This window comes from Strigops habroptila, chromosome 4, assembly GCF_004027225.2.
Source record: "Strigops habroptila isolate Jane chromosome 4, bStrHab1.2.pri, whole genome shotgun sequence".
NCBI classification, from domain to species: Eukaryota; Metazoa; Chordata; class Aves; order Psittaciformes; family Psittacidae; genus Strigops; species Strigops habroptila.
Window position 1 is genome coordinate 79,965,276 of NC_046358.1, and position 27,822 is coordinate 79,993,097.

The window sequence follows — 27,822 nt, forward strand, 5'->3', positions numbered from 1 at the left end:
ACAAAGTATTGGAAGGAAGAAAGGAACTACCTATTAGAGCTGGTTGCAGAATCTCCATTGTTCCCACACAATTTAACCTTGTTTTCCATGAAAGCATCCTTTGAAAATGAAACTGTTCTAAATGCACATCGCTCACATTCACATTCACAGTAACAGTATTCGTCAGGCAATTGTTTTAATAGGAAGTTGCTGCAAAAGAAATCTAAACTTTCTCACATAATGATTTAAAGCCCAGGTAATTAAAAAAAGCCTATACTGAGCATATTGAAGTGAAGATCAGATCTCAAGTGCTGAATTTGGCTAAAGCCCTAAATCAGAAGAGGAAGGAAGTCCCAAAGCCAAAGAGCACAGCAAATGAAAACACTGAGAAGCCAGTGAAAAAAACCCTGCAACATAAGGAGTATTCCAAAGTGTACCAAATGAGCAGGTTTATTATCTTTCTAGTCTAAATGCAATTTACTTATCACCAAAAAATGCCAGGAATCAGATGACCGTGAGCCTATATTAATACAGTATACGATGGCCCAGAAAACTTGATAGATGTTGGAATCTATGAAGAGCTCGATTAGGACATATATGTAAGGGATCAGACATTAAAAAGATGTTTGTGGCTAACTCCTGGTCTGAGGATGACTGTCAGTATCAGAGGGTGGGGTGAGTCTGAAAAGGAGAGCACTGAGTCCCAGATGCCGCAACACATTGCCCAAGCAATTGAGCAGCCTTATTTCAGCCTTATTGTAGTACCAGGGTAAACTGACTAAAGTTGCTGAGGACAGTTTTGATTAGGAAGGGCTGTTCCTGCAAAGTGCTGCAAAGCTCTTGTCAACCTGTCAAGGAATCAAACACTGTGCTCTAATAACAGAACAATAATTTCATATTCTTGGAAATAAGTTCTAGTCAAAGCACGGGATTTAATAAATAAGAGAGGAAACACAACACACCATTAAAGAACAGCAAGTAAACTTGGACGAAGCACATCTTACCAGTATTTTAAAATCAAGTTTCTAAAAGCAAAGGAAAATCTGCATGGATGTTGTAACCGCATTGCAGAAAGCAGCTGTACAAGGAACATGGGTCAGCTGCAGTGATGAAACTGTCAGGACTTGAAATCAGGGCACCACTACAATATTTTAACATAGCAAATAAATTCAGTCTATCGTGGTGAAGGTTCAGTTGGCTGTCTAGGGAATTATTAGGATGTCAAAAGGCCAAAGTCTGTTTCTGGATACTGAAATGGAATTCCCATTCACCTCCTTAGATAGTGATGTGCCTCTTCTAGGGAAAAGAAGACAAGCATTTCAAAGGTAGCAGCAAAGTCTTCTTACAAATCTTTTTAACAAAGAATAAAGAAAGACAAAATTGAATTCATAAAATATGTAAATCTGTTATTTTGTTTCTCTTGTTTCTGCCTGACTTTTCATGACATAGATCTCACAGATATGAGACAGACGAAAAATACAAAGATGTGGAAACCTGAGCTGGAATTTAGCTTAATGACAGCAAACTTGGTCTTTTATTGGAAATGGAGAGAGGGATGTCAGTACATCTAGTCTTTACATGGACCTTGTAGTAACTGTAAATATAAAATAGACTATCAGGACAGTAAAGTGTTTTCCTATTAAATGAGAATTCAAACTCTAAATTGTGCAATTTATTCTGGTTACCTCAATTATCACATCTGGAAAATCATTCAATTTATGTCAGCCTTTACTCTAGGACACTCATTCATGTGGGCAAAGAACTTTGAAGCCCTCTGGGGTCATGACATAAATCTACTTTTTTCACACTGTCATTTGCACAACAGAAGAATAAATTAAACTTTATTCAGCAAACAGTGATGATAATTGCCAATCTTTAAGCTACTCAGATGGCACAGGATCATGACCTAAGAGTACAGGGCACAAGAAAGTAGGTTATATGTGATCAGTAAAAGTTTTTATGAGAAGCCATCACTATGCACTGCTTGGAAATACTAAAGTAAATCACTTAGGAGCAAACTTGAGCTAGCACGGCTCTTTGGGCAAGAAACCAGAGTTTTCAGTGCTGAGACACCAGTCACATCGTCTGATCATCAGAACTCTTCACCAAGCAAAGAGGGCTCAGGGCACCACTTGCTGGGTGCTCCACCTTTCCCATCAGCAGTAAGATCAGCCATGCTGTGCAGCACTGAGAAGTAACCAATGAATAGATGCCAAGGCAACTGCAGCTTTCCTAATACCATCTAACACGGACTACAAAATCTCAGAGTATATCTCAGAATAATATCCCATCCTTTGTAATTGAACTAGAACAATGGTTTAGCAACAATTCCAATATGTGCCTACTTCAGGCATCCAAAAATCAGTCAGGCTCCAAGTTGTAACAGCTTGGCTTGCAGGCGTACCAAAGTCATACAAGCATTTTGTTCATATGAGATGGTTGCTGACTCTTCATTAAGTGAAATAAATTTTCATGTCATCACATTTTGCCATCTTTGAAAAAAAAAAAAAAAACCCACAATATTCTGGAGCACTTCAGAAAGTGCTGCAAGAACTAGCAACAGCAGAGAGCCAAGCTTGATCTGAAGGCTTCAAGCAATGGAAAATCTGCCACATCCCAAGCTAATTTAAATTATGGATCAGTTCCCTGATTACTCTAAAAAGAACAACCTAAACTTTTCCAGCCTGTATGTGCCCAACTTCAGCCACCAGCTTTTGGATCTCACATGCCTCTGTCTGTTAAAGAGGCCACTGCTATCACTTACTTTTTCCTTCTAGATATGATAAAGTCACCTTCATTCTGCTTCATTAAACTAAATACGCTGTCCACATACAAAACTGGGAAGATGCTGAGTGCCTTAAAATAGTATCTGATGCTGTTTTCTGGATACACAACATTATATTTTCTATTCAATGCCAGTTATACCATTCTAATGCAAACTTCATCAGTCAACGAGCATGTCTTCATATTGCTTATAAATCAGAAGTTGAATAAATATAAAAAGTAAAATACCTAGAAAGAAAGTGATAGTTTTGTGGGCTTTTTCTCTAAATTTCTGAAAGCAAAAGGCAAATTGAAAACCCAATTTATTTTTCTGCCTTTTTTTTTAAGAAAAACAGAGAGAAAAGGAATTTGATGGTGCCAAAGGGTTAAAGTATCTCATTTCAGGCTGTCTGAATATCTGAATTTAGCAGCTGACAGTGCATGGTGTGTCAGTCTCTTACAGCTGTTCCAGTTGATTCAAAGACCATCTTTGTTTCTTGAAATCTTAGCAACTGTTACTTTTTTCCGAAGACAATGATAGGCCAGCTGTTACCTCACAAGATGCGATGTACTTCAGGTCAAAGTCCTTAGTAAGGGACTTGTAAAACAAGAACTAAATCATTGTTTGGGTTTTTCAGATTTTTTTTCATTAAAACAGAGTTAGCAGCCTAACAGTCAAATAAGTTACACTTGGTATTTCCATTAAGTGCACTGGAATGACAGAGAAATTTCATCTGGTTGTTGAGCTGAATCCTCTCTTTCTATAAGGAAAAAAAAGCACCACTAAACCTCGTAGTATTATAGATTATTTTTTGTTTGAAGGTCTGTTTCCTTCTGTCTTTCCAAACGTGGTGTTACTAAGCAGATGTCATCTCATAATGGCAATGCACAGGTCTAATCATTCAGAACATAAGATGGAGATTTTCAAGAGAACCTTACAGGAGTTAAATGTTCACTTCCCACTATATATCAATCAATGTGAATATCTAGTTCCTTTAAGCTCTTTGAACATCCTCTTCTAAATGCATAACTAAGCAACTTAATCATACAGTTGATCCTCCAGTACCGGTATCGGTAATATTCCCACTTGAAGACACGTAGGCTTTCAAAGCCGTGCAAGTTTGCAGAATCAGTCACCTAATGAAGACTTATTAGAGTAGGAGTAACTGTTGACAGGTTTCCTACAACCCTTCTGGGGGTGGGGAGGGAAGGAAGCACCGCTTTAAAGAGCTTTAGTTGAAATAAACCCTTGTTCGTCCATGCACAAAGACAAATTACTGCTTCCAGCTGCTCCGATGCAGAAGACAAAGACTTGCTGAGAAGAGTGGATGTTCTTTTAGTCAACCTTTGTGTTTAATTCTGGAAAGCCTTAGTATTGAGTAATGCATTTTCAGAACCACTGCCAGCTAATTGTTGTGTAAAGAAGCACACGAAGGCACGGTCATGTATATTTACTGCAGTGGTAGAAAAATTTTACAAGGCCTGTTAAATTCATCAGTAATCTTAATTTTTGTATTTCATATATAGAGAAGTTTAGACCCAGGATTTTTTTATAAGCATGGATGAATACTATTTGTCTCGGGCTATTTTTTTTTTAGATCTAAAAAGGATTTATGTAAATTACTTCTCCATTTTAACTCTGTTTTTCAGAATGGGTGACATACTGCCCATATGTAAACCACCACTTTATGCAGAATTAAAAATAACTACCATTAGGCATGGCGCCACTAGTATTTGTGATGAAGAACATAAACTGTCTAACAAAACACTGAGGGTGAATCACAACCTCTAAAAAGCTATGAACTGACAGTATTTGTTTCTCAAGATAAAAATATCCAGAAATACCAAATGTGTGTGCTTTTAGTTATGTTTAAGAGAATAACCTATCTACCAGGCCAAATACTGACATCACGAAAAGTACATCCCTCGTACAAAATCTGTACACTGTCAGGCTGTTGTAAAAGGATAGATACAAAAGCAGATACAATCTCTCGATGACTGCTGAGAGCAGAACTTTGCATAACTAATTTAAAGACTGCTGCCTGCAGGCACCACAATGGTAATTAAAGACAATAATTCTTGGATAAATGAGATGGATGTACTGGAAAATAAAGTCAGTGTTAAATTTGTGGCTAATCCTTGAATGGAGAATTGGATCATTTATTTTCCAAACGACTGGGTAATTCTACCTGGTTTCATTTCCATCTCTGCTGCCAGATGACTGCTGTCTCCAAAATCCATAACTTTTTGTAGTTTAAGTAATATTCCTCATTGGCAAGCTCCAATTCAGCAGGACTGAATGTGCTTCCATTTAAACACGAATAGTTCCTTTGACATCTATAGCAAGTCAATGGAACAACTCACAGTTAAACATGCTTTTTTAAATACCATGCTCAATCAAGACAATAAACAAGGCATAAAAGTCACAAAGAAAAGCTGGATTGCCAGGCAGTTTACCTGGAAAATACCTTGGTGTTATCCAAGAAGGAAAGCTTTGTTTAGCATCCAGTGGTTGATTCGAGAGGTGAGTTTCCCCTTCTTAGTTGCTTACTAGAATCCAAATGACAGGGTAATCATTTAAACGACCAGAAAAACTGATGATCAGGAAAAAAAATCTCCCACGCAGAGAGATTTTGCACCAATTTCTTCAGTACCAAATCTGTTACATGTATGTATATACACGTACCCTCTGCCCCCAAGTTATCATGGTCTGCTGACCATCCCCTGGAGTTCCAGCACAAGTGGGACATTCACACCTCTACAAACCTTCACAGGATGCAGCCCACCCTGCTGTGCACCCTGCACAAAGTGCCTTGGGATGATGCTATCGTGCTCCTCTCTCTGTTGCTACTCCCAAAAAGGAGGGGAAAGAAACCTGTCCAATTCTTTGGTCATAAAAAATCCTAATATAACCAAAGGAATCCATGTTACTGACTCAACAAAGCCCTCTGCCCGCCACGCGCAATGATTCGCTGTGCAATTTCTCTCTCATCTCTTAGTCTTTCTTTTCATCTCTCATCTTCTGAGTGGCTTAGCTCTACATTTTGAACATTCTTGGCAAGGAACAATAGCTCATTGTGGAGGTATTCAAGCCATCCATTTCCATCCTCTGACTTTGTCCAGTGACTAGTAAGGGAAATTAAGGTGCAGTTTTGGTGTCATTTAATTTGATTTCGGTCCCTGCTGCTGCCACCAAAAGGGGAAGTCCTGCCCTGCCCTCTCCACCCTTCCGCAGCCAGGTAAAGGACCTGATCTGACTGGAAACTAACCCTCTGGGGGAGGATCACTTTTCCCAGAGCTTATCTGGCAAATTGTGGCAACAAGAGCAATAGGAACATGCCACCAAGATTTGGCACTCACTGTGTTACTTCCTGCTTTGGTACCAGCTCAGAATTTGGCGTAAATCAATGGCGAAACCATATTCCGAGGCTCCTAACTGAGGTGTTTTGAGCATCAGCTAACTTAGATGCCTACATCAAGCAGAGCAAATATCCTCCCTTAATATCCATGTGGTTCTAGCACAGTGTGGACTCCTAGAGATACAGAAATACTAATGCAGTATCATGGGAAAAGAATTTTTCTTGCACTATTCTGCACACTGTAGGCATATATGAAGCACAGGCAGAAGCTAGATCTGTGTTTGTTTTTTAACAAAAGAGTTAAGTTACAAATGCAAGGAAAATACAGGATGTGTAATGAATATGTCATAGCTGTGGAATCCTGTTTCTAAAATATCTTGCTCCTGAATGGTGCCGTCTTAGGTTTCTTCCACATATATGAGGCTTTCCAGCTGGCCTGCAGCCAGTGCTTTAAAAAAACATGGTATTATGCAGAAGTGAATAAAGCTTATAGCAATAATAATGTCCTTGAAATTCACTAATCACCAGAAGTTTCAAGAATATTTTAATATGAGATCAACAGTAGAAAAACTAAAATTCATCTATTAGCTATGGAAAACCACTTTTCTCATGTTAGATTATGCTTGTACTGAAAAAAGTACCCAAGTCATTACTGACCTGGATAAAGCGTGTGCTTTCTGAATCTGAAGACAGTATCTAGCTGCAAAGGAGCCGCAAGCAGTTAAAGACACATTAAATTGATTACAAAAACAATCAAGATTGATTAAAAAATTAAGAAATGGTCTGAGAAAATAGGTATACTTTCAATAACGAGACAACAGCTAAGCATATTTGGGTAAAAATAACCAACGGCATAAATACATGTGAAGATTCACTGCCAAAGTTGCATTTCTGCAGGAAAGGTTCCAATGATCCAGTGATCATATGCTAAGCAGGAGTCAACAATATCCTGTTGCTGTGAAAAATAAGAAACAGGAAAGAGGCAGACCACCTGGAGAAAGTTGAGAACAACAAAAATGATCACTGGTTTGAGGAACCTGGTCTGCAAAGATGGGAAGAATTAGATTCACTTAGCTGAGAAAATGGAAGATGTGTAAAATAATAACCCTTCAAATAGATTAAAAAAAGATGAAAGAAAAATGTACAGAGAAAAAACACACTAGTTTCCCACTACTGAGGATCCAAGAATTACAAAAATAGGGCTAAGAGACTTCTCCCGTCCAAACAGAGAACAAGCTAAGTTATGTTCAAAGAGATTTGCCTCACCTGTTCTTAACAATTATAGATTCTACAATCTATTTAAGTCTCCTTACCACTAGAAATTACTACCACATGTCTAGTTTACATCCACCTTGTACACTTTAAGCCTAATTCTGATGTTTTGTCTTCAGGGGACACAGATACCCGATTATTCATTTCCCCTCTGTGGCAGCCCTTAATACATTTTAAGAACGTTATTGTGTCTTGATGCTGAGGAAGTCTTGATTCAGACACTAATGTCTTTCAAACAGAATATGTTTATGGCCAGTAAGTCCCTAGTGGAGCCCACTTTGCCACCACTCACAGCTTACAAAACTGCCTAAATTGCAGAACAAGGGTTACTTAAAACACACTTGCAAGAAGGTAGTTGGACATTTTTCTGAAATGCTAACAGCAAGATGGTGGTATCTACAACAACTTGCCTCCAAGTATATCTACAGTATCACAGCAGCATGTGCGCTCCACAGTGTTTGGGAGGATGCTGGGAAAAGGGCAGGAATTTTTGCTTGAAGAAAACTCTTGCTTGGCTTGCAGGCCCAGTACAAGTACCAATTCTCATCTTTACATATATGCGAAGACCAGCATGGAAAATAAAACCTACCCATTATTCTCATACTTTTGCCATGCAGGCAACACACAAGAGTAAATGAAACGCTGTGTGTTGCTGTAATAAATACAGCAGCTTTGTCTACTGTTTAGTTCATTTGTTGTTGCTTTTTTGCGCCTTTATAAGAGCTCAATATTTTAGTAAAAGCATTAAATACAACTTCCTGGCTCTTGTTTCCAAAGCAGTTTCACACCAGTATACTCTTCAAATAAACTAATTTATTATTAATCCAAGTAAGAAAATACACAAAAGTATTCCGAAAGCTGTTGCAGGCATTACAGCTGCCTGTACGTTAGTAATAGACACTTGTAAAAATTACGGTATCAGCTAAAATGCCAGAAGTGGAGTCTGGAAATGCATGTTAAATATTTATCTACTCTCTTTATTCCTTAATGAACAAGTTTTACATAGCATTTACATACAGATATAGTTAATGTTTAATCATTCCACTTTATGTGGTCAGAAGGCCACTGAGCTTCTGAACAGGGACTGACAGACATGGCTCATGACTCACAAAAGAGCAGACATGCACTGGTGACACCCTGGAAGCAGGACTGACTCTCCTGCTGCTTTCAGTCCTGCTCTCTCACCCACTGACTATGCTTCAGTTATATTTCCTTCTTCTTGACAATCATCGGCTTTGTGTCTTACTTCCATTCCCACAGCCGGTCACCTCTGAACCTTCTCACTGCCACCCCTCTCAGTGGCTGCCCTGGTCCAGTAGACAGAGAACATCCTGCCAATGAAATATGAAAAAAGTATCTTTTATTTTTATCCACAGAAGGAAAACTAACAATCTCTTCCTTTTCCCCCCTGCTACAATTCAACATCATGGCAAAGCCAAGTGGATATATTTGTATTCCAGCATTACATGCTGAACAGATAAAAATTCTTCCTAGCTACACTGCCAGGTTAGAACAGATTAGGACAATCAGACTAGCCCCTTGCCACCAATTTTGACTTTATACACCATTTCACAACCAGGAAGCCTTTAGAGGATGTTAATCTGCTGGATATCCCAGAGTGGGAGAGGAAATAAAATGCTGCCAAGTTCTGGGTGTAATTCTGTTTTTGCATAGATAGAAATCATTCACTGCCTGCTGACTGAACAAAACCAAAGCAGCAGAGAGGGCATCAGTACAACGCACCCTGCCTTGCTGATTTCTCCCATATGCAAAACTCTAAGTATCACTGACAAAAAGAAGGGGGAAAGTTTATGCAAACTTTTAACAGCCTTCAGAATGGACCTCAACCATGAGATCACATTGGAACCAGGAGGGAATAAGTTCAGCAAGGAACTTCTTGCCATTTTTCAGCCATTAGAATCTATAGCACAGGTCACCTAAGACAACGCTTGAATGTTTTTAAGTGTAGCTTCCCACCAGCATTCTGGGGGGACACAGCAAAGACAGATGCACTTTCTGCAATATGCACTTCTTCAAAGTTTGTAATTTCCTCTTTGAGTTCATTTATTAGGTACAAATGCCATAACCAAGGATTTTATTTTCTTTTTTAAATGAGAATTCCTCTTGGATCACAGGTGCAATGAAGAGCAGAGAAACAAGATGACTTCTGCCCTCAACTGATGTTAAAGACAAACTGTTGCAAAGGACGTCATCTATAAAAAATAAATTTATGTTTATAGTGCAAAATTCCCTCACAGCTACTGTTGCCATTTCACTTGTCCCCAGTACAATGAAAGATAGGGTGAATGCCTCTTACCTGGCTGTAGGTCCAGGTCCACCACCGTTTCCTCTCAAGGCTGTTCATCCTTGGACAGATTGCAGAGCAATTGCTAGTTCTTCTGGGTGTGCAGCCTGCACAGTGCTGTCTTCTGTATCGGAAGTTGTTCTATGCTGCAAGGAGCTCCTTCAGAGCTGTCACACGAGATGTTTTGCAAGACTGTGCATATATATGTAAGGCTTGGGTGAGCACCAAGCCAGGACCAGAGTCGCTGACCTTGCAGTGATCATAACTAGCAGGTCTTTAGAGTGCTCTCTGCCTGGGAAAGCTGTCCTCTTGGTGGCCACCTCCACAGCTTCTGTGTGGTGCTTCCACAATAATATGAACTATGCTTTTCCAGAAAACCTCAGTGCATTCGCATCTGAGCTTGCACCAACATGCTCCAGTGCTCAGCTAATAAAACCCTTTGAGCAGCCTATTCCAAGAGTTTTTGAAAGGAGTCATGAAGGAAGTGGAATACAGAAGAAATACAAAACGAAGGGCAAAACCCCCATGTGAACATAAGCCAGCCAACATGTTATAATATGGAGTGGGGGAAAAGAGAAGAGAGAACTTAGAGCACGTGTGCCTAGGGACCTGCAGGATGATATAACAGCACTATCAAAATCCAAGCTTAACTACCCAGTCATTAAATACATCCTAACTGCTGAGTAAATACACCAAAGTGAAAGGGCATTGCCACACATCCCACTCAGGGAAACAAAGCCCATCAAAGCACGTATGAGATAAGGCTACTCAGAGACGACTGCAACTGAGTTTGGGCTGTTAACAAGACAATGAGCCCAAAGTTAGGCACACTGATACACATTCATGTACTCTCTCCAACACGTTAAGCTGTTCAGTTCATAATTAAGCCCATCACCCCCTTAACATCTCTTTTCCCCACACTCATATTTACCCTACCTGTATTTCACAGAAATTTTTAATATACGCCAGTATTTGTTAGATGTGTAATATTTTAATAAACAATCAAAATCAAATGATACCTATTAAAAGACAATAAGAAATTAATTTTGTGAAGCCCTGATCTTAACTTTTTACAGCTAGTTGCTCTTCAATTCACAAAAATTTTGGATAATGAGTGCATGATACATCCATGTAAATCTGAGGTTTTGCTGTCTGTGACCACGTAACAGACCAGCTCTAGGCAAAGGAAGGCACACATAAAATATACATCAGGTGCACATGTTCGGAAACACTATTAAAAAGCCACACATTCCTGGTTTTGCAAATCAGAACAACAGCTCCCTTACAGTTAAAAGCACATTCCCACTTCAGATAATGGGCATTTTGCCACTGGCTTTGAGAAAACCAGGACTCTACTCCAGAGTCTAATCAAGATCTTACTGAAATCAGTGGAGAAGTCTCACAAGAAAACAGTGGACTGCCACATCCCTTTGCAGAGCTGCGCTCTCTATTAGCAACTCTTGAACATATTGGCAAAAGGTGCTCATAAATAGCTCTGCTGCTCTTGGTACTGATGAAGTTACAGTTTCCCTTTTATTGCACTTTTCAGTATAATTTTACACCAGAGACTGTGTGTAGCGTGTGTATGCACATGTGAGTGTGTGCAAGAGAGAAGCGGCAATCCTTTTTTAAGCATGGCATATGAAATGGTGCTATCTAAAATAAGACTCAAACAAAACTATTTCAGACATCAGTGCAAAAAGATATTTGTTTACCTTAACTTCAGCATGACTTCTCATGCAATTAATCATTCATATGGAGTATCTGACACAAAGATAACATGCTATACACTGCCTTTATAAATAAGGGTTTATGTCAGACATAAGGACCTTCAGAGCTGCCAAGCACTAAGTGTAACACAAGTCATGTGGACTACACAGCCGCAGAGCAGAGAAACATAAATATCTTCTCCGAGAAAGAAACATATAAGAATCTTCCATTGTAAATGAGGAATTAAGCTCTGTTAGTCCATCCTTCCCCCACCTGAACACCTACATCTTGGTGAATGGTCAACCACGAAATTAAATGAAACAACAATACTGTCTTCAGCGTAGAAAGCACTGAGGAAAATAAACACCACCACCACCACTGCAGTACAGAAAATAAAATAACCTCACTCAGCTTTCCACCATTCCAAGAGGACATTCCAAATGAAGTCTTACACCACTTACTTACTTTACTGAACTACATATCTGCACCAACAAGATGCAAACTGGAAGTGATGGCAATGGTATGCTCCAACTTGGTGACTTCTCAACACTTGACAAATGAAACCAGAAAAGGCAATCGCATGATATCAAGAATGAGCTCAGTAAAATGCAAAGAGAGAACAATTTGTTCATTCATTGCAATCCTGTCTGCAAAAGCAGAATGCATGTATCCTGCTATGAGTTCCTTTTTTTCCCCCAATGTCAGCAATAGCTTGCTGTGCTCATCATGAGGCTTGAATGAAGCACCTAGACACATCCCCGAGCAAGGGAGATTGTATATAGCTGAATATGCTACAGTGCACAACCCAGAAACCAAGAAGTTTCTACATCTTTTGACAGCAGAGGCAGTATACACCTGGTCAAGCCATAGTTTGAGGACTGCAAAAGTAGATAGCCTACAACCCAAATGGAGTACACACACGGGAATCTGTGCGCATCACTCCTAACACATACCCATAACAGGACTGTCTGGCTGACAGAGGTAAACAGGACACAGGGAATGGATAGGAAACACCATGACCAATTATGTACAATCAGCATAGTGCAAGAAAAAGCACTTTTCCTTCAGTTTATCTCTCTCAACTTACTTTGATAACATATTACTGAAATGTCCCTTTTCCAGCCCTAAAATCTCTCCTTCCAGTGCATGTCATATCAGCATGCCCACAGGATAGCTGGGATTTATAGCAGTTCTGTACAAGAGTTCTCTGCTGTGGATGGAAAAGCGAGAAGAAACGCGCAAAGTTAATCCTCTTCTAACTACTCCAGAAATGCGCATGCTAATGTGGTATCATGATAATTAGGACTGCAAAGTAATTAAACTGGGTCAAGACCTACAAGAGGGAGCAAAATTTGCACACTTGGAACGTGCTTTGACTGAACATATTTGAGTAGCCCCACTGAAGGACTGTACTGCTGACGTTCTGTCAGTACTAAAAACATGAGTGTAGACAAAGTCTTTGTCCTTTCTAACCACCGAAGCACAGAAAAGTAGGGTTGGCAAGGACCTCATGACATCACTTAGCCTAATTGCTGCAAGGCAGAACTGACACTACTTATATCATTTCTGGCAGACTCTAGTCTATAATCTGTTCTTACTGGCCCCAAGTGGTGGAGAGTCCACAACCTACCCAAGCAGTCAGAGATGTCTTCCTAGTATCTGACTTGACTCTCATTCTGCACTTTAAATCCGTTATTCTTTCCCTTTGGCACACACAGCAGTTTATTCCGCATATACCATTATTCATACACAATTATAAGCTATTATTGCATCCCTCTGCCCCTGACTTTTCTTCTGCAGGCCAACCAATCCCATTCTTTCCTCAGAAATGATGTTATCTAGATCTGTGATTGTTCCCACCACTCTTCCCTGAACTTCCTCCAACTGTTTATTCTTGAAGTGCAGTGCCCAATTTGGACACCGTGTTCCAGTTGAAACCTTTCCAACACTGGGACGTCTTGCATGTTCTCCTGTTTAGTTACTCTAGTAAAACACTAGTATTTTCAAAACAGCTTGACATTGGTGACTAATGTTCAGATCATGATTCACAATAAGCTCCACAAAGTTTTTCAAGGAACTACCAAACCTGCAAAAAAAGTCTTAATAGTTATAAAGGTGTTATTCCTGCCTAAGTATACTTCTCTGCACTTGGCTCAGGGACAATCTATGCCGCTTTTAGTAGAACACTTCTTCAACCTGTCAGCATAATTCTGAATTCTAGCCTTGTCTCCCAATGTTTTAGCAGTCCTTCCCATCTTCATGTCATCTAAAAATTCAACACTCATACTCTATCCCACCACTGGGGTCATTAATGACAACAATGACGAAAACCAGACCAACCCTTCCCACACTTCAATATCTCTTTCCATTAGAATGACAAACCATTGTTAACAGCTATTTGGTACAGAAATCCAAGCAGTTTTGCATCGATTCCATCGTGGTTTCACTGAAGACATGTTTCCCTTGATTGTTTATGAAACTGTCATACATTAATGTTGAGAACATTACTAGGAGTCAAGCTGTTTGGCCTCTGTTGTGCCTTCCCTAGCTACAAACCTTGATACTCAGTTGTAGAAAGACATTTTCAAGTTTTTAAGTCACATTGGTTGTTACTGAACTCCTTGGTCTCCCTCGGGTGCTTACACACAATTTGTTTGTTCCAGTTTTTCAAAGAACAAAATAATTGCCCTGTAATTCTCTTTTATCTCTTTATATCACGCTTTTTCTTTCCCACTCCTCCAGCACATGACCTGTCTTCCCTGAGTTCTCAGAAGTAACTCTAAAGGCTTCTAAGATGACTTTAGCCAATTCCTTAAGTACCCTAGAATTAAGTTCATCAGGCACAGCTGATTCAAAAATATTAAATATGTCTGAATACATTCTAACCTGTTCTTGCCTTTTTTTAGGTTGTGATTTTACCCTCTGTCATAATACCATAAGCGTGTGTGAGGGTGCATCTTGTATGACTCAAATGCATCAGTGAGAGCAGTTCTGATCCCTGAGTTAAAATGTAATATAATTTCTTGTCCTTATATCAAGCTGTAGATTCCTTTAAATCATAAACCTCATCATACCTTCGTTCATTGTCATCAAGATGAGCAAAGAGCACGTTCTTGGAGATGGCCTTTGCCAGAGCAGTCATAGTTTTATAGTCCTTTGGAATAACCTGTAGAGAAAAGAATGAAGGGTAACTACATGCCTGGTTATATTTCTTTACAGATCTTGAAATCTACAGAAAATTCCACTATTCAAGATAATGGATGCAATTTGATTTCAAACAATGACACAGGCTTAGGCTATAATATAAAGCCACTAAGAAAGTAATAAATTACAGTTTTGATAACGTGAGGATAAGAATTTATGTTCTCAATATGAGAGCCAAAATAGAAATGTAAGATCCGGGATGAGAGGGGAGAAGGATATCCATAAAATACTATAATTAGCAAGTACCGACAGCTGTGTAGTCTCCTTTCAAATCTCTTGGACTGAGGAAAACATATTTCATATTCTTCTTTCCCCACAAACAATATCAGAAGAAACCTACTTTAAAAACTAGGGAATGAGCAACATTTCTTTAAATGGAAGGTAAAAATGTGTTGATTACATCATACTTTTCAATACTGGCTGTTGTATAAGGAACCAAGCTCCTGCTAGGCGCACATGAGTCAAAATCCTGTGCCTTTGCTTCATGGCAAATGAGAAGGACTTGCATTTGAGAACGAAGAGGCATTTTCATTTGTTAATTAGAAAGATGGCAAAAGTCCTGTTGTACATGAATTTGCACAAAATATATGCTGAAATTCAGGAGTGTGTTTTCATATTGGGTGAAGTGTTTTATAAGACTTTTGCAAGTTAGGCTTTCCATTTTGGTACACACTTTGGTAAGATATTAGTAAAGACACTGTATCTCCCTATTTGCCAAGCATTTCCTTCTGCCAGTCATAGACTTTGTGATTATGAGAGACACAAGAAATCTGTAACAAGGTTATATCTTGTAGAAGATGTCCTTTAAATTTAGTAATGTGATTTTTCTTAAAAGTTTCATTACAACAGGACAGCATCGAGCCTAGCAAAAGTTTTAAGTGTTAAATAAACCTTACTCCAATCCGAAAATCAACATCTGTTTGCCTGTTTTAATTACTGTACAAAAAGGGTCTGATAATGGGCATTCCTTTTTCAAACTTTCTTATGACAGAAATAGTATATCTGTCTTATTTAAGTTACTACGTATGCTGATGTGTAGGTAGTTTCCTTTCCTCATCCTGGAAAAACAAGATACTACCCTTCCAACAAGAAGGATGTCTCAGATGGGAAATCTGATGTGGCATCAGTTCTCATAAAGAATTGATCTAGATTTATTTTAAAGGAAAATACTTCATTGTGAAGATCTAAAGTTAAACTCTGGATTCAGACGTCACTTTTATTAACTGCAGTAGTCATTAAACAACTCAAATTCAGCCTAGAGAAACATATATGTATAAACATGTAAACTTATTTGTATCAGAGTGAAATGTAATCCAATATATCTAGAAGTTTAAATTCCTCAATGTTAAATAAAATGAGCATTCGGCCACTATCTTATTCTTGGTTTTCACCCTATCAAACAAACCCTGGATTGAATTGCAGTCCTGAACCCTTGCCCCATTAAGAATACCCTAGCTGGTCAGCTTACTGCTGAGGAGTCGAAAAAGTAGATAATCAAATCACTAAGACATTCAATCCCAACCCTTCTGGCTGATTATGGAATAGCATCAACTAGCCTTTCTCAGTCTAAATCTGCAGCAATTAAAGCCACAAGGCAGAGACCAAAGTGGGTCTGTTGGGGCAGGGACATAGAAAACAAAGGAGAGCTTCTTTAGGTATCACAGTAACCAGGCATCTGATCAAAATCAAATGCCAGGCAGAATCACTTGACCATTTCTTACATCCCTCTTTCAAGTAATCACTGAATGTTCTCTTCAAGCTGATAACCCACTTGACAGCAAGATTCCTATTCTGATAGTAGTTAACTTTATGTTATGTCAGATGTGTTGACAAATATTGCTTTCTGCAGTTTCAGGAATGAGGCAATGAAATAATCCTCCACAGAGATCTTCCTTTGGGCCTCTCAGAATGGAGCCATGTGCTTGCTCAAATCACAAAGCTAAATCTCCTTTGATTTTCTCTCCACTGACATAACTCATCACACTGCCTTTAGCACTACTCATGCTACAGCTCACCCCTTCAAGGGATCCTTTAAATTGGCTTATGACCCAGATGCGTTTCTACCCAACACCTGAATTCAAGCCAGCAGTTCTTCCTGGCTTCTATCTAAAATTTCATCTGTTTGCAATAGTGTAGCACAACCTTTGCCTTGCTTTTTACACTTTTAAATTAGTTTCATAATTTGTCCTTTCAGAGTCTCCTTTTATTTCTGTATTCCAGAAATCTCTGCCATAAACATCCATGGGATTCATTTGCTGATGGCAGAAGTCAAAGCACTGACAGAAACCTTCCCAGTGCTAGTTCTATATTCCTTGCAGCATCCGTAGCCTGACAAGAAATCATCCCTTAAATTATTACTATTTAAGCTCAGTCAGTTCTTAGGAAATTAAAATCATAACAGCCCAGTCAGAGAACACACAGAATATGATCTGTGTTGCTTCTGCCAGTTCTTGCCTACCCATGCTACTGTCAGGACTTATTGGCATCACTGCTGAAAAAGGAAGAAAACAAAGTTAACTTCAGGTTCCATTATAAACATAAAAGAATTACTCAGGGGTGTGGGAAGGAATATTTCCTTTGATTTTCACAAGAGTCAGACAGAATCCATATTAAGCAGAAACAAATGTGATGTCTTCATGGAAGTTCTTAAGGGGGATATTACAAACTGCACAGAAATAAAAGTGTTTGAAAGTGGCTTTTAAAATATCACTCACATTTTTTTAACAGTGCAGTGCATTAATAGCGTGACCACAGTTCTGTTAAAATTCACTGTATACTTTCAAATATTATTCAACTACCACAAGAATACTCCTCCATACTTGTTTTTAGGATGAAAGGCCCTCCTAATCCTTTGTTTCTTGGGACAGAAATCCCCAGAGCAGCCAGTGAACTTGTATCATAAATGGATGACAAAAGCACATCTAAAGGCAGAGGCAAAAAGTGTTCTGCCAAAAAACAGTGACTGACAAAATGTCTTCCCATAAAAACAAAGCTCTCTGGGTTAAAGCTACTCCAGGCATGCACAAAAGCAAATTAGCAGCATCTGTCAACCTCATGAAATGCATTTTTAGCCTAGCTCCCTAAACAAACATGACATACGTTATTGTAATGTCTGTATTTTAATAACCTTTGAAAGCTTTGGCCAATTTAAAAAAAATCTGCAGGGTTATTAAGAGACATCAAGGATATAAAATAGCTAGATAGTTTTGTGGGAAAAAAAAAGGAAGATAAACCAGAGAAGTCCAAATCTGTGTTTCTACTGAAGAAATTACCTAATTTGGGATTGGCATTTCTTCAAAGACAATGGTCACATAAAATGCCCCAAGTATAGCCAACAAAATTCCAAAACCCGTGGGTTAGGTGGTACCTAATCAACATAGGAACCATGTGCCTGAATGGTCTAGGGAACCTAAATGACCCAAATGACCCAGGTGAGAAGAAAACTTGAGCCAGAAGTTGCTTTTTTGGAGGAGTAAAAAACAAAAAAACCAAACAAAACAAACAAAACAAAAAACAAAAAAAGGGGGGGGGGGGCAGGAAATGCAGCAATAGAAAAGGATGTTTTTCCAAAACTGTGAGGTTCTGACAACACTCAGAAGCTGCCAGAATCTGCGAATTTTGAGAAAACGGCTGAGAGTTACTGACCTTGTTAGAGGGGGAAACAGATGAGCAGCACATATCAAAAAGGAAAGAACAGAGAATGCTGAAGCCACATTGATGGAGAAAGTAATTAGTCAAGGAGGCAGTAAAAAAACTTGTGTGAAGAAGATGGTCCAGCCATACATATGCCAGCATGAGGACGCCATCCTGCAGGCTGATCCATAAGTCCAAGCTATGAGCAAAACATGAGTCACTCGATTGTCCTGTACCTCTCAGAACCAGACAGTAGCACATTACCTTTCTGACGTAAGAAACAGCATCCTCCTCAGTGTACACTTCCGCACTGACCCCCCCTCTCCTGCGTCGGGCCTTTACCACTGGGTTGGGAGGAGGAGGGGAAATTTCATCATCGTGAGAATCAGATTGGGAACTGGATTTCTGCCGAGCCAGTATTTGTTTGCATTCTTCCTGCAAGTCAAAAAGAGACAAACATCTCTTACCCATGTAGCTAACATGCTGGATATACTCAATTCACTCTTCTTTTATGACCATCAGCAACCCCTTCACTCCTACATTTGGCTGGTTGTCAATTTACACACATGTACTGCTGAAAGAAAATTAAAAATTTTATGTGAGCAGCATGAGGGACTGACACTAACTACAATGTGTGTACAGGTATCATCACTCCAATATTTGAGCTGTTTGACTCTTTCTTACACCTAATGGAAACCAGTATTACAAACTTCAGACACATCTTTGCAGCTACTCCTGGCTGAGAAAGCAAAAGAAAAAGCCTCTTCTGCTTATCCTCCAACATCACAGCTGGTTTTTTTCTTGGTTGGCTTGTATGTATCTTTGTCTCTTGCACAGAGAACATATCAGAAGCCACACATCAATATATTAGATAGATTTCTTCATCTTGCTCTTGCTTTGCAGGCTTAGTATCACCAGAAAGAACAAAGATGCTCCCCACTCCAGAACTTCTGCCATATAGCAGATTTACAATCAATGGGACTACTTCCAAGCAAATAAGATCCAAGGTAGGCTCCAGGGGACTATGAAAAATGATGGCTGGCCTAGCACCAGCTGGCCAATAGGGAGGTTATTCTCCAAATTTCACGCTCATGAAACAGAGAATAAAATACAAATGGGAATCCCTGAAGAGATAGTAACAAGAGCAGGAAGCAGTATAGAAAGGATGTCAGAGTTGCAAGGCTTTGTCAATTCATACACTTAATTGATTTCTAAAGAATTGAAACAAGTAAGATTAGTCATAGTATTTTCCTAGAGCCCCATCTCCTATTCTTCAGTTTCCTCAGATACAAGGGAAAGCACACAGCAGTAATCATTCTTTGCATCATCCACGTATACCTGCAAAGGAAAGGGGGCCTGTCTGCTTGTTCCCAACCCACCTCCTTGCCCCTTGGTACCACCTCAGCCTGGCATCCTGCTCACAACACACCACACTGCCTTTTCTACTTCTTCAGGGCTGCCTTAGCTGGTTCCTTATAGTCTTCGCTGACCTTGCCTAAGGCAAGGAAGAACTGGCAATGGGACCGACCACATATGCTGTCCTCAGCTTGTCTGATACAGGCAACTGAAGGGCACGTGCAGGAGAGACATGAGCACTGTAAGGAGGCAAGCTGTCTTGTGCAGCAGTAGTCCAGTAATTTTATTTGCTGACATCTATTACGTTGCCTCAGGCATAACCCACACCCTGATAGTCTCGGGGCTATGTAGATTAACATACATGTAATCAACTATCATCCAATGACACCCTGAACAACTGCCAGGCTACCCAAAAGAAAACACAGTAATGCTGAGGTCTCTGTGCACCCCATGTCATGGTTTAAGCCCAGCCGGTAACTCAGCACTGCACCGGCTACTAAGAAGGAGAAAAATGACTGCTACTGATGAACCCAGGATACCCCATAAAACCAACATTCCTTGGACAGGGATGCCAGAACCTGGCCTCTGTCTTTTACTCAGTTAATTTCCAAGGAGACTTTTCAATCAGAGCTAATACATGGAATCAGTGCAGCAGGGAGGATGTAGGAGCACCAGCACTAGACATGTGGTAGGTTACCGACATAGCCGGTTGGTCTCATTGACAAAGGAAATGAGTTATAGTTAACTCATCAGGTATGACACCAGAAAAGAGTGTACAGAAAACTCGCACAAGTTCACTATTTCTAAGCTGGTAAGAAAAACCTCAGTTTTGCCACTGGTGTTCACAAATGTCTGACAAATCCAGCCATGCCACTTGTCTCTTCTGGTCTTACTCTAGTTTATTTCCTCACCATCACTGACATTGCCCCTCTCATTAACCTAAGGATCCTTTGACACCAATTTCTGATGTATTACTGCTACTTGAAATAAATAACTAAACAGTATTTCCCATGCTGCATAATTCAAAGTAACAAGTCACACATTCTTGTTTTGATTAAGGGACTATTGAAATACTTAAGAGACAAACACAAAGATAAAATGTAAAGGGCTGGATAAAGATCTGACTTTTCAAGGTCCTGACCTGCCTCAGAAAGTGCCAAATTCTTTCTGAAATCAGTATTTTTTTTTTAACTGGGATTACAACACTGCAGCTCCTGGGCCATAACACAGTTGAGCAAGGTGCTGTAACCAAAGAACATTAAAAAAACCTGATTTCAGATGTATTAAATCCTTACTGTAACTTTTTTATTTCCAATTCAAATTTCAAATAGCAGCACTGAATACATAGGAAATGACTCAGCCAGATTTCCCTATCGTGTAAGAACTGCAAGTTCAATTAAGCATTTTCATCAACTTCTTCCCTACTTCTCTTTACTGTCTCTACCTTCCTTAACTACAATGATGCACTTGTAGAAAACACAAACATTTAAAATACAAATATATGTGCTACATATTATCATTAGTTAGTATCATTACATATCATTTTGTTTAATTATCAAAACCAAACCTATGGCTGAAGAATTCAAATACTATTACTGGCTATTGCCGCTTATGTATCTCTGATAGTGTTAACATTCTCTGTTTATATTAAATGAACACAAGCAAATACACATTCTTCATAAGCTTAACTGAAAGATTAATGAAGATTTTTCTGGACAGTAAGCAGCTGAAAGTATACTAAAAGGTAACTACAAGAAGGCAGTTGGGTAACTATTTAATGGTACGTAGTACTTACACAGTTCTTTTTATACATAGCATATTTACTCATAGAGAAGAGTAGTAGTTTGCCCCATTTGAACATTTGAACATCAAATACACACTTCTTTTTCAGTACACATTGTATAAAAGGCACTTCCAAGGAATTAATAAATAACATCTCCTCTGCCCCAGGACAGATTTATACACGAAAGAAAGCTCAGTGAGATAAAATTAATATCACAAAGCATGCTCTTAAACCCAAATACTTTTTAAAGCCAAAAAGGTATTAAAGGATTATATAAGTGAGTTACTATATGTTTCATTTTAAAAGGAAGTCTCTTCACTACAAACTCCTTTTATATAAACAGCAGACAGCTGACTGACTGGCCTTTCGATATGCTGCTGTTTGTAGTCTAGGTAGGATTTCCATTACTGAACTAAAAAGTGCCTTTTGAAAATAAAAGCATAGGCTCTGACCTAGGTTAAGCTTTCAAAAAGCCTCTTCCACGTATCTGGGGTTAAAACTATACAAGTACAACTAATATTTTAAAGGAGGAATGGGCTCTCTGAAGAGCAGTTCTTCAAACATTGATCTTCAGACACAGCTTGATGTGAACGCCTGTGCAGAACTCACTTTCAAGTAAACACCTCACCATCTTTTGTTGTCATGACAACAAGTGTTTTCACACTCTATTCAGATGGCACAGATAATTCACAGTCATGGTGCCCAATTATGTACACCTTAAAATGAGAAAACACATGGAAGATGCAACTGCAGAACAGTGTAATTGCCTCTGAGCAAGCCCCAGTGAGCATCTTGTTCCTCCCTTCACACTAATATCTGCACTGGTTTCAGTGGAGATGCTCCTCACTTGTAGGACATGAAGGGTGTGATCCAGTTACCCATAGTCCAGTGCCATTTTGGGTGACCTTGCTCAGCTTCCAGCTGCCAGCTGAGGAAGACACAAGTCTCAGGCTGTCCTGGGTAACATTTACCATCCCAGCGGGCACTGCACATAATTTAGGAAGTTTCAAATGGTAGCAGGGTACCACATGTGAGCCACTGACTGAAGCCTCCGGTGTCCCTGCCACAGTCCAATACATTTGATATATCAACACACACCAAATCTACAAACCAACATTGCTGCATGACAGTAATACCCCGTTTCCTATACAGATCATCTAAGTCCACTTCTATTCAAACTGTGTTGTAAATGTCCAAAAACCTAGCTAAAGTTGTAAACAAAGGTGATTTCAGAGGGAGATGGACAGTGAAACTGGAATACCGTTACTGACTTCAATGATAATAAACTGGAAAGGAAAGAAAATATACCACTGTTGCCCCAAATTAAAAGAAAGTACCACCAACAAATACAACTGCAGTGACCCATTTATCAACTCTTTAGAATGTCCATCTTCAGCTAAGACATTTGTTCTACAAGGTGCTGAGGTATAAAAGGCAGGAATTTAGCATGCTGTCTTCAGTGTATCAGTCATTGCCTTTCCTGATTAATGTTTCCATGAGGTTCTAATGAGTTTAAACACTGCAAGTGAAGTGCCCACAATGCCAAGGCAGTTTTTAGGTTTACCCTTCCTTTCAGACTGCTGCTGAAGAGCACACACGCTTCCTGACCCAGAAACTTTTTTCTCTGTCGGCCAGAGCACTTTCAATCAGAAATTCACTTCGAGTAGTTCCTCCCCTGGTCTCTCCTTTCAGGCTTTGTCACCACCCGGAAACTCAGAAGTTTCAGTTGAAGGAAGGACAGCACATAAGGAGGCTCCAAATCACTGTGCAGCTTTACAACAACATCCCAAGGAGACTTTTAAAAGCAAGTCAGCCATTTGGTATCACTGTTCACTATCTCTGCTCTGCCTCCTACAATATATTCATTGCATTCAAAAGCAGCAACACAAAGTGCACTCTAAATGAAATATTTTTTCTTTTTTCTCAAGCTCACTCATAAAGTTTTCTTACTGACAGAACTGGAATCTGCTTTCTGTTTATCCACAGAAAACACGCAGGATAGTTCATGTGCATGTAACTAATCTCTCTTTGCACTGGAATTGACCCAGAGGAGATGTTCTCAGCAATGGCAGGTTTCTAACACCATCCCATCACTTCTGGAGGCTGACATGATGATTTATAGTAACTAATAAAGGCCAAAAGCAAACCACTCTGCTTTGTTGGAAGCACAGAACTGACTGATGCCATTACTGAAAGTGGAAGAAATCTGGGAGGTCTTAATGTCCTTCCCAGTCTTGTCTTTGCCACGATGGACAACGCCACTATCTTTATGATCATTCAGCCTTGTAATCAGAGACTTTTCACACAATCCCAACTATCGTTCCATTGCCTTCCCGATGCTTTTCTTCTAAAGCATCACTAAGAAATACCTTTAAAATCCACCCCTCCTACAAATGCATTTCTCCACTCCATAGTTATCCACTGCTTTGATTACTACTACCACATCCTCAGTGGCCTCTCTGCATTTCACTTCATTCCCCATTTCCAATCTAGGCAAAATTCTCCTGCCAAAAATCCACATACTCTTCTGCTGCTCTGACTGCAATGCTCACCTTCTTGAGTCCCTTTACTGGCATCATTTTACCTCCTGCAGCACGTTAACACTTCTTGTCTTCCCCTTTAGTGTCTTCTAGTATGCCAACCCATCACCACCTCTTCCCTACTTTCATAGAGAACATATAGGTTTCATAGGTTATGTTACAAAACACAGACCATGTTTTTGATACTTAAAAGCTGATATAATCAGAGAGAACTGTAGCCAACACTTCTGCTTTTTAAAATCCAGCCAAATAACAACATATGCATGCATACCTTGTATAAAAAAGATGCCCACAGAAAAGCTGTATTTTCTACTAGACAAATAAACAAAAATGCTAAATATTATATCCTATTTTTCAGCAACAACCAGAACACCTAAGTCAGCGTATACTTTTTAATCACTGGATACATAATGCCAAAGCTGCTTATTTATTTTTCATTCTAGCCTTCTAACATAGCAGACCCTTAATCCAAGAGAAACACCATCAATCTCAGTAAGGCTTACATGTAAGTTGCAGAAATGGTCCATCAGAGCATAGGAGGAGATAGCTGCAAACTGAGGTTATCAACAAAGAAGGAATCATAAATGCTGGTATGCTATTCTGCTCCTTAAAATACTTCTGCTATTTAGGCCCACTTACCATTTAGAAGCATACTGATGTCCTTAGATCAAATGTGATGTTGACAGCAAAGTTGGTTATTCAAAATCTTGTGTTCTCTCAGTGATTTCAGAGTGGAAATTGTCTCTAAAACATTTCTACATTTTCTACTCCTCAATAAAATTCTACTATAAAATTCTATAAATAATTTATTCTCTCTTCTAAGAAATTATCTGATGTTAATACAAGTATGAAAATATGTGTGCTGGGCTGCTCACCTTAAATATACACTCAGCTTTTTTCCCTCTCTTTCATCCTCCTCCCTTCCATATGCATTTCATTTTTGAAACCCAAAACAACTTTGGTGTGCTGAGTGCCTTCATTGGTACAGGGGTATTAGGGCTAGATAGCAACTTGAATTGCATGCTTGGCAGGAATCCATGCGTCCCTTAACTCTTCAGTGGGATGCTTACAACTCAGGTAGTATTTTTGTTTTTCACAATTTGCCAGTAAATCCAAGATAAATAATTCTGGCCATGTTTTTATTTCAAGTTTCCCATAGCTCACTCTCTCAGTTCCCTAGTGTCTTGCCCAGGGGTGATGGAGCTGAGCTCCTGGGAGTTGCAGAACCTCAAGAGCTTGAGCTTACAAAGCTGTCAGAGTACAGCTCCAACACACACTGTCAAGCAGGCAACCACAGAGGCACAGACCTCAGCAGAGCATACTGGAAAGCAATTAACTTCCCCCCCTATAACATTTCAAAATCATAAAATCATAGAATGGTTAAGGTTGGAAAGGACCTTAAGGTCATCTAGTTCCAAACACCCTGCCATGGGCAGGGATTCCTCACCCTAGACCATGTCACCCAAGGCTCTGTCCAACCTGGCCTTGAACACTGCCAGGGGTGGAGCATTGACCACTTCTCTGGGCAACCCATTCCAGTGCCTCACCACCCTCACAGTAAAGAACTTCTTCCTTATATCCAACCTGAACTTCCCCTGTTTAAGTTTAAACCCATTACCCCTTGTGCTATCACTATGGTCCCTGATGAAGAGTCCCTCTCTGGCATCCAAATCTAAAGTCCTTTTGCCAATTGAAACAAAGTTAAATCACAAATAATCTTAAACCTGCTACAAAAACTGCAGTTCTACACCCAGTGTTACTGGTGTCCAGTCTGACAGTCTCAAGACCCATCCTATGTGTCTAATTAAAACGAATTCATGCAGCATTAAAAAGGTATTTCAAATAAAAAGTCATATTTCTCATCAGAAGAATGTTAATGAGGAACTACTTGGAAACTACCTGAAAAAAAAAAGAGCAAAACCAAAATTCATCCTCATATTGGATATCTGGTTTGATTTGTATCATTTTTTACACAAACTTTCTCCTTGCTATCCTTGCTATTTGGTATGCCCCTCAGTTTAAAATAATTACTGTGGGAAGATAGAAAAGGCTTAAATACCTCTGCTCCTTATGTCACCTCCTACAACTGAAAGAGAATAAAAAGAAGTAATTTTGAAGATCATTTGGTGCCTTCCAGAAAAGCTACTGCCTTGCCTTGGCTCAGCAATTGGTTGTAATGGAAAGGGTCAGTAGCTGTCAGAGCACCTTGCTCGAGCTCTGTAAAACTCAGAAAATGAGGAGGAACTACAGGAGTACAGCCTCAAAACGCTCACATCCCTACACGTGGAGTTCTACCTCATCCAAGGTGAGTTGCTATGTAGTCTGACCAGCCTCTCAAAAGATTAGTGAAGGATTTGTTGAGCTGCAGACAAGCAGGAAGTAGGTACTGAGCCAGTTCTGCAGCCACAGACTCCAACACAGACAGGATTTAAACCCAGGCAAATTCTTTTTCAAAAATTGATTGGTTAAATAAGGCTTGATGGCTTCTACATCTGTTTGGGAACCTATAAAAGGCTGCAGTCAGTTGAAGGCAAATATGTCTCTGTACCTGTTCCTAGCAGTAAAGGGCCATTTGTATCAAGAGCTTTCCCAAGTCTGTCGTGATCGAGTGACATCTCCCATCAGACAGTGCCTGACTCAGCGCCTTTTTTAACTTTACACCTATTTGGCAAAGTATTTCATTCATGTGTTTAAAACTAACTATGAACCTGTTTCTTTAAAGCCACCAAGACGCTTAAAGATTAACATGGATTAAGTACCCTGATGAATGTAAAACATGATAGCTTGAGATGTGAAACAAAGATGACGAGAAGAGAGACTGCCCTTCTCGTTTCACCACTGAGCTCCATTTCCTGTTAGTTTCTGACTTCGAGATCGAGAAAGCTACTCATACTTGTAGACATACAAAGCAAACAAGGAGTTCAGTGGTGCCCTAATGTGTTATGCACAAGCTTGTAGCAGCTTCATCTATAACCAACTTTATTTCTTAGGAAAAACCTTTTTCCCTCTTTCTGCTCTTATCTCCTTCATCCTCCACCCTTCCTTAAACCTCCTGCACTTGGAAAGTTTGCCTGAGGGGTCTTAAAAAATCATCTAGTTTTTCCTTTTACCTGTTCCAAGAAAACCGTCACCTCTCATAACACTGCCTGTGGCTGACTACAGAAATCACAGAGGTCTGACCTGAGCTGATTTTCAATCAGCTCTCTCTGGTTCTGATACCAGAGGAGAGGCAGGAGCAGAAGCTGCCCAAGCCTACCCATAACCACAGTCACACAACATGGTCACCCGGCGCTCCAACTGCTGTGTTGCTATCAGCATCTCGGCTAGCTCAGGTATGTTCCCACATGCTTCAGCAACATTTCTGACCACCAAGCAGATTCTGCCCAACTGCTTCACAAGCTTTGAAAGATACAGAAATATCTGTCTCATTAGTCTTTATCAAACTGCTTAGCTAATCCATTTTTTTATAGTTTTTCCACTGTAGGATTTCCCTTCCAATCTATAACCTCTCCCCGGCTTATCTTAAAGGAATGAGTTATACTATGCATGATCACCTGTGCTTATAAGAATGAATTTCATTGTTTTGGAAAGGTTCTGGTGGAAATTACTGATTGAAAATTTTCTTGTTGTGACAAAATGTAAATGCTGGGAAAGACTACTGCTGCTGGAAAAAATCCTGATGCTCAAATTTTGATGCTCGAATACCTTTGTTTCTTAAACTCTTTATGCTAAATAAACTGTATTTTACTAACAGTGAATGAATTTCTAGTTTAGTAGACAGTTGCTTCTCAGTGCTAGCTTACAGCAAACCTGGCACACAAATGCCTTTTTCTGACCAGATCTGTGTGCAATACTGTCTAATATCACCAGGTGGAGCTACACAAATAAGCCTATTTTGCTTTAGTTAAGTAGGGCCAG

At 39.5% G+C, this 27,822-nt stretch overlaps 1 protein-coding gene across 3 annotated transcripts in view; it reads right to left on the minus strand.

The window, feature by feature from the left end:
• The window catches only part of PRKAR1B (protein kinase cAMP-dependent type I regulatory subunit beta), a 102,552-nt gene that overhangs the window by 68,000 nt on the left and 6,730 nt on the right, over positions 1–27,822 (minus strand). For all 3 annotated transcript variants that reach the window (XM_030482564.1, XM_030482563.1, XM_030482565.1), the window contains exons 3-4: positions 18,490–18,660; positions 14,463–14,554 (exon numbers count right to left, since the gene is read on the minus strand). In XM_030482564.1, coding sequence (XP_030338424.1) covers positions 14,463–14,554; positions 18,490–18,660 — 263 coding nt within the window. The remainder of the gene's footprint in view (positions 1–14,462; positions 14,555–18,489; positions 18,661–27,822) is intronic.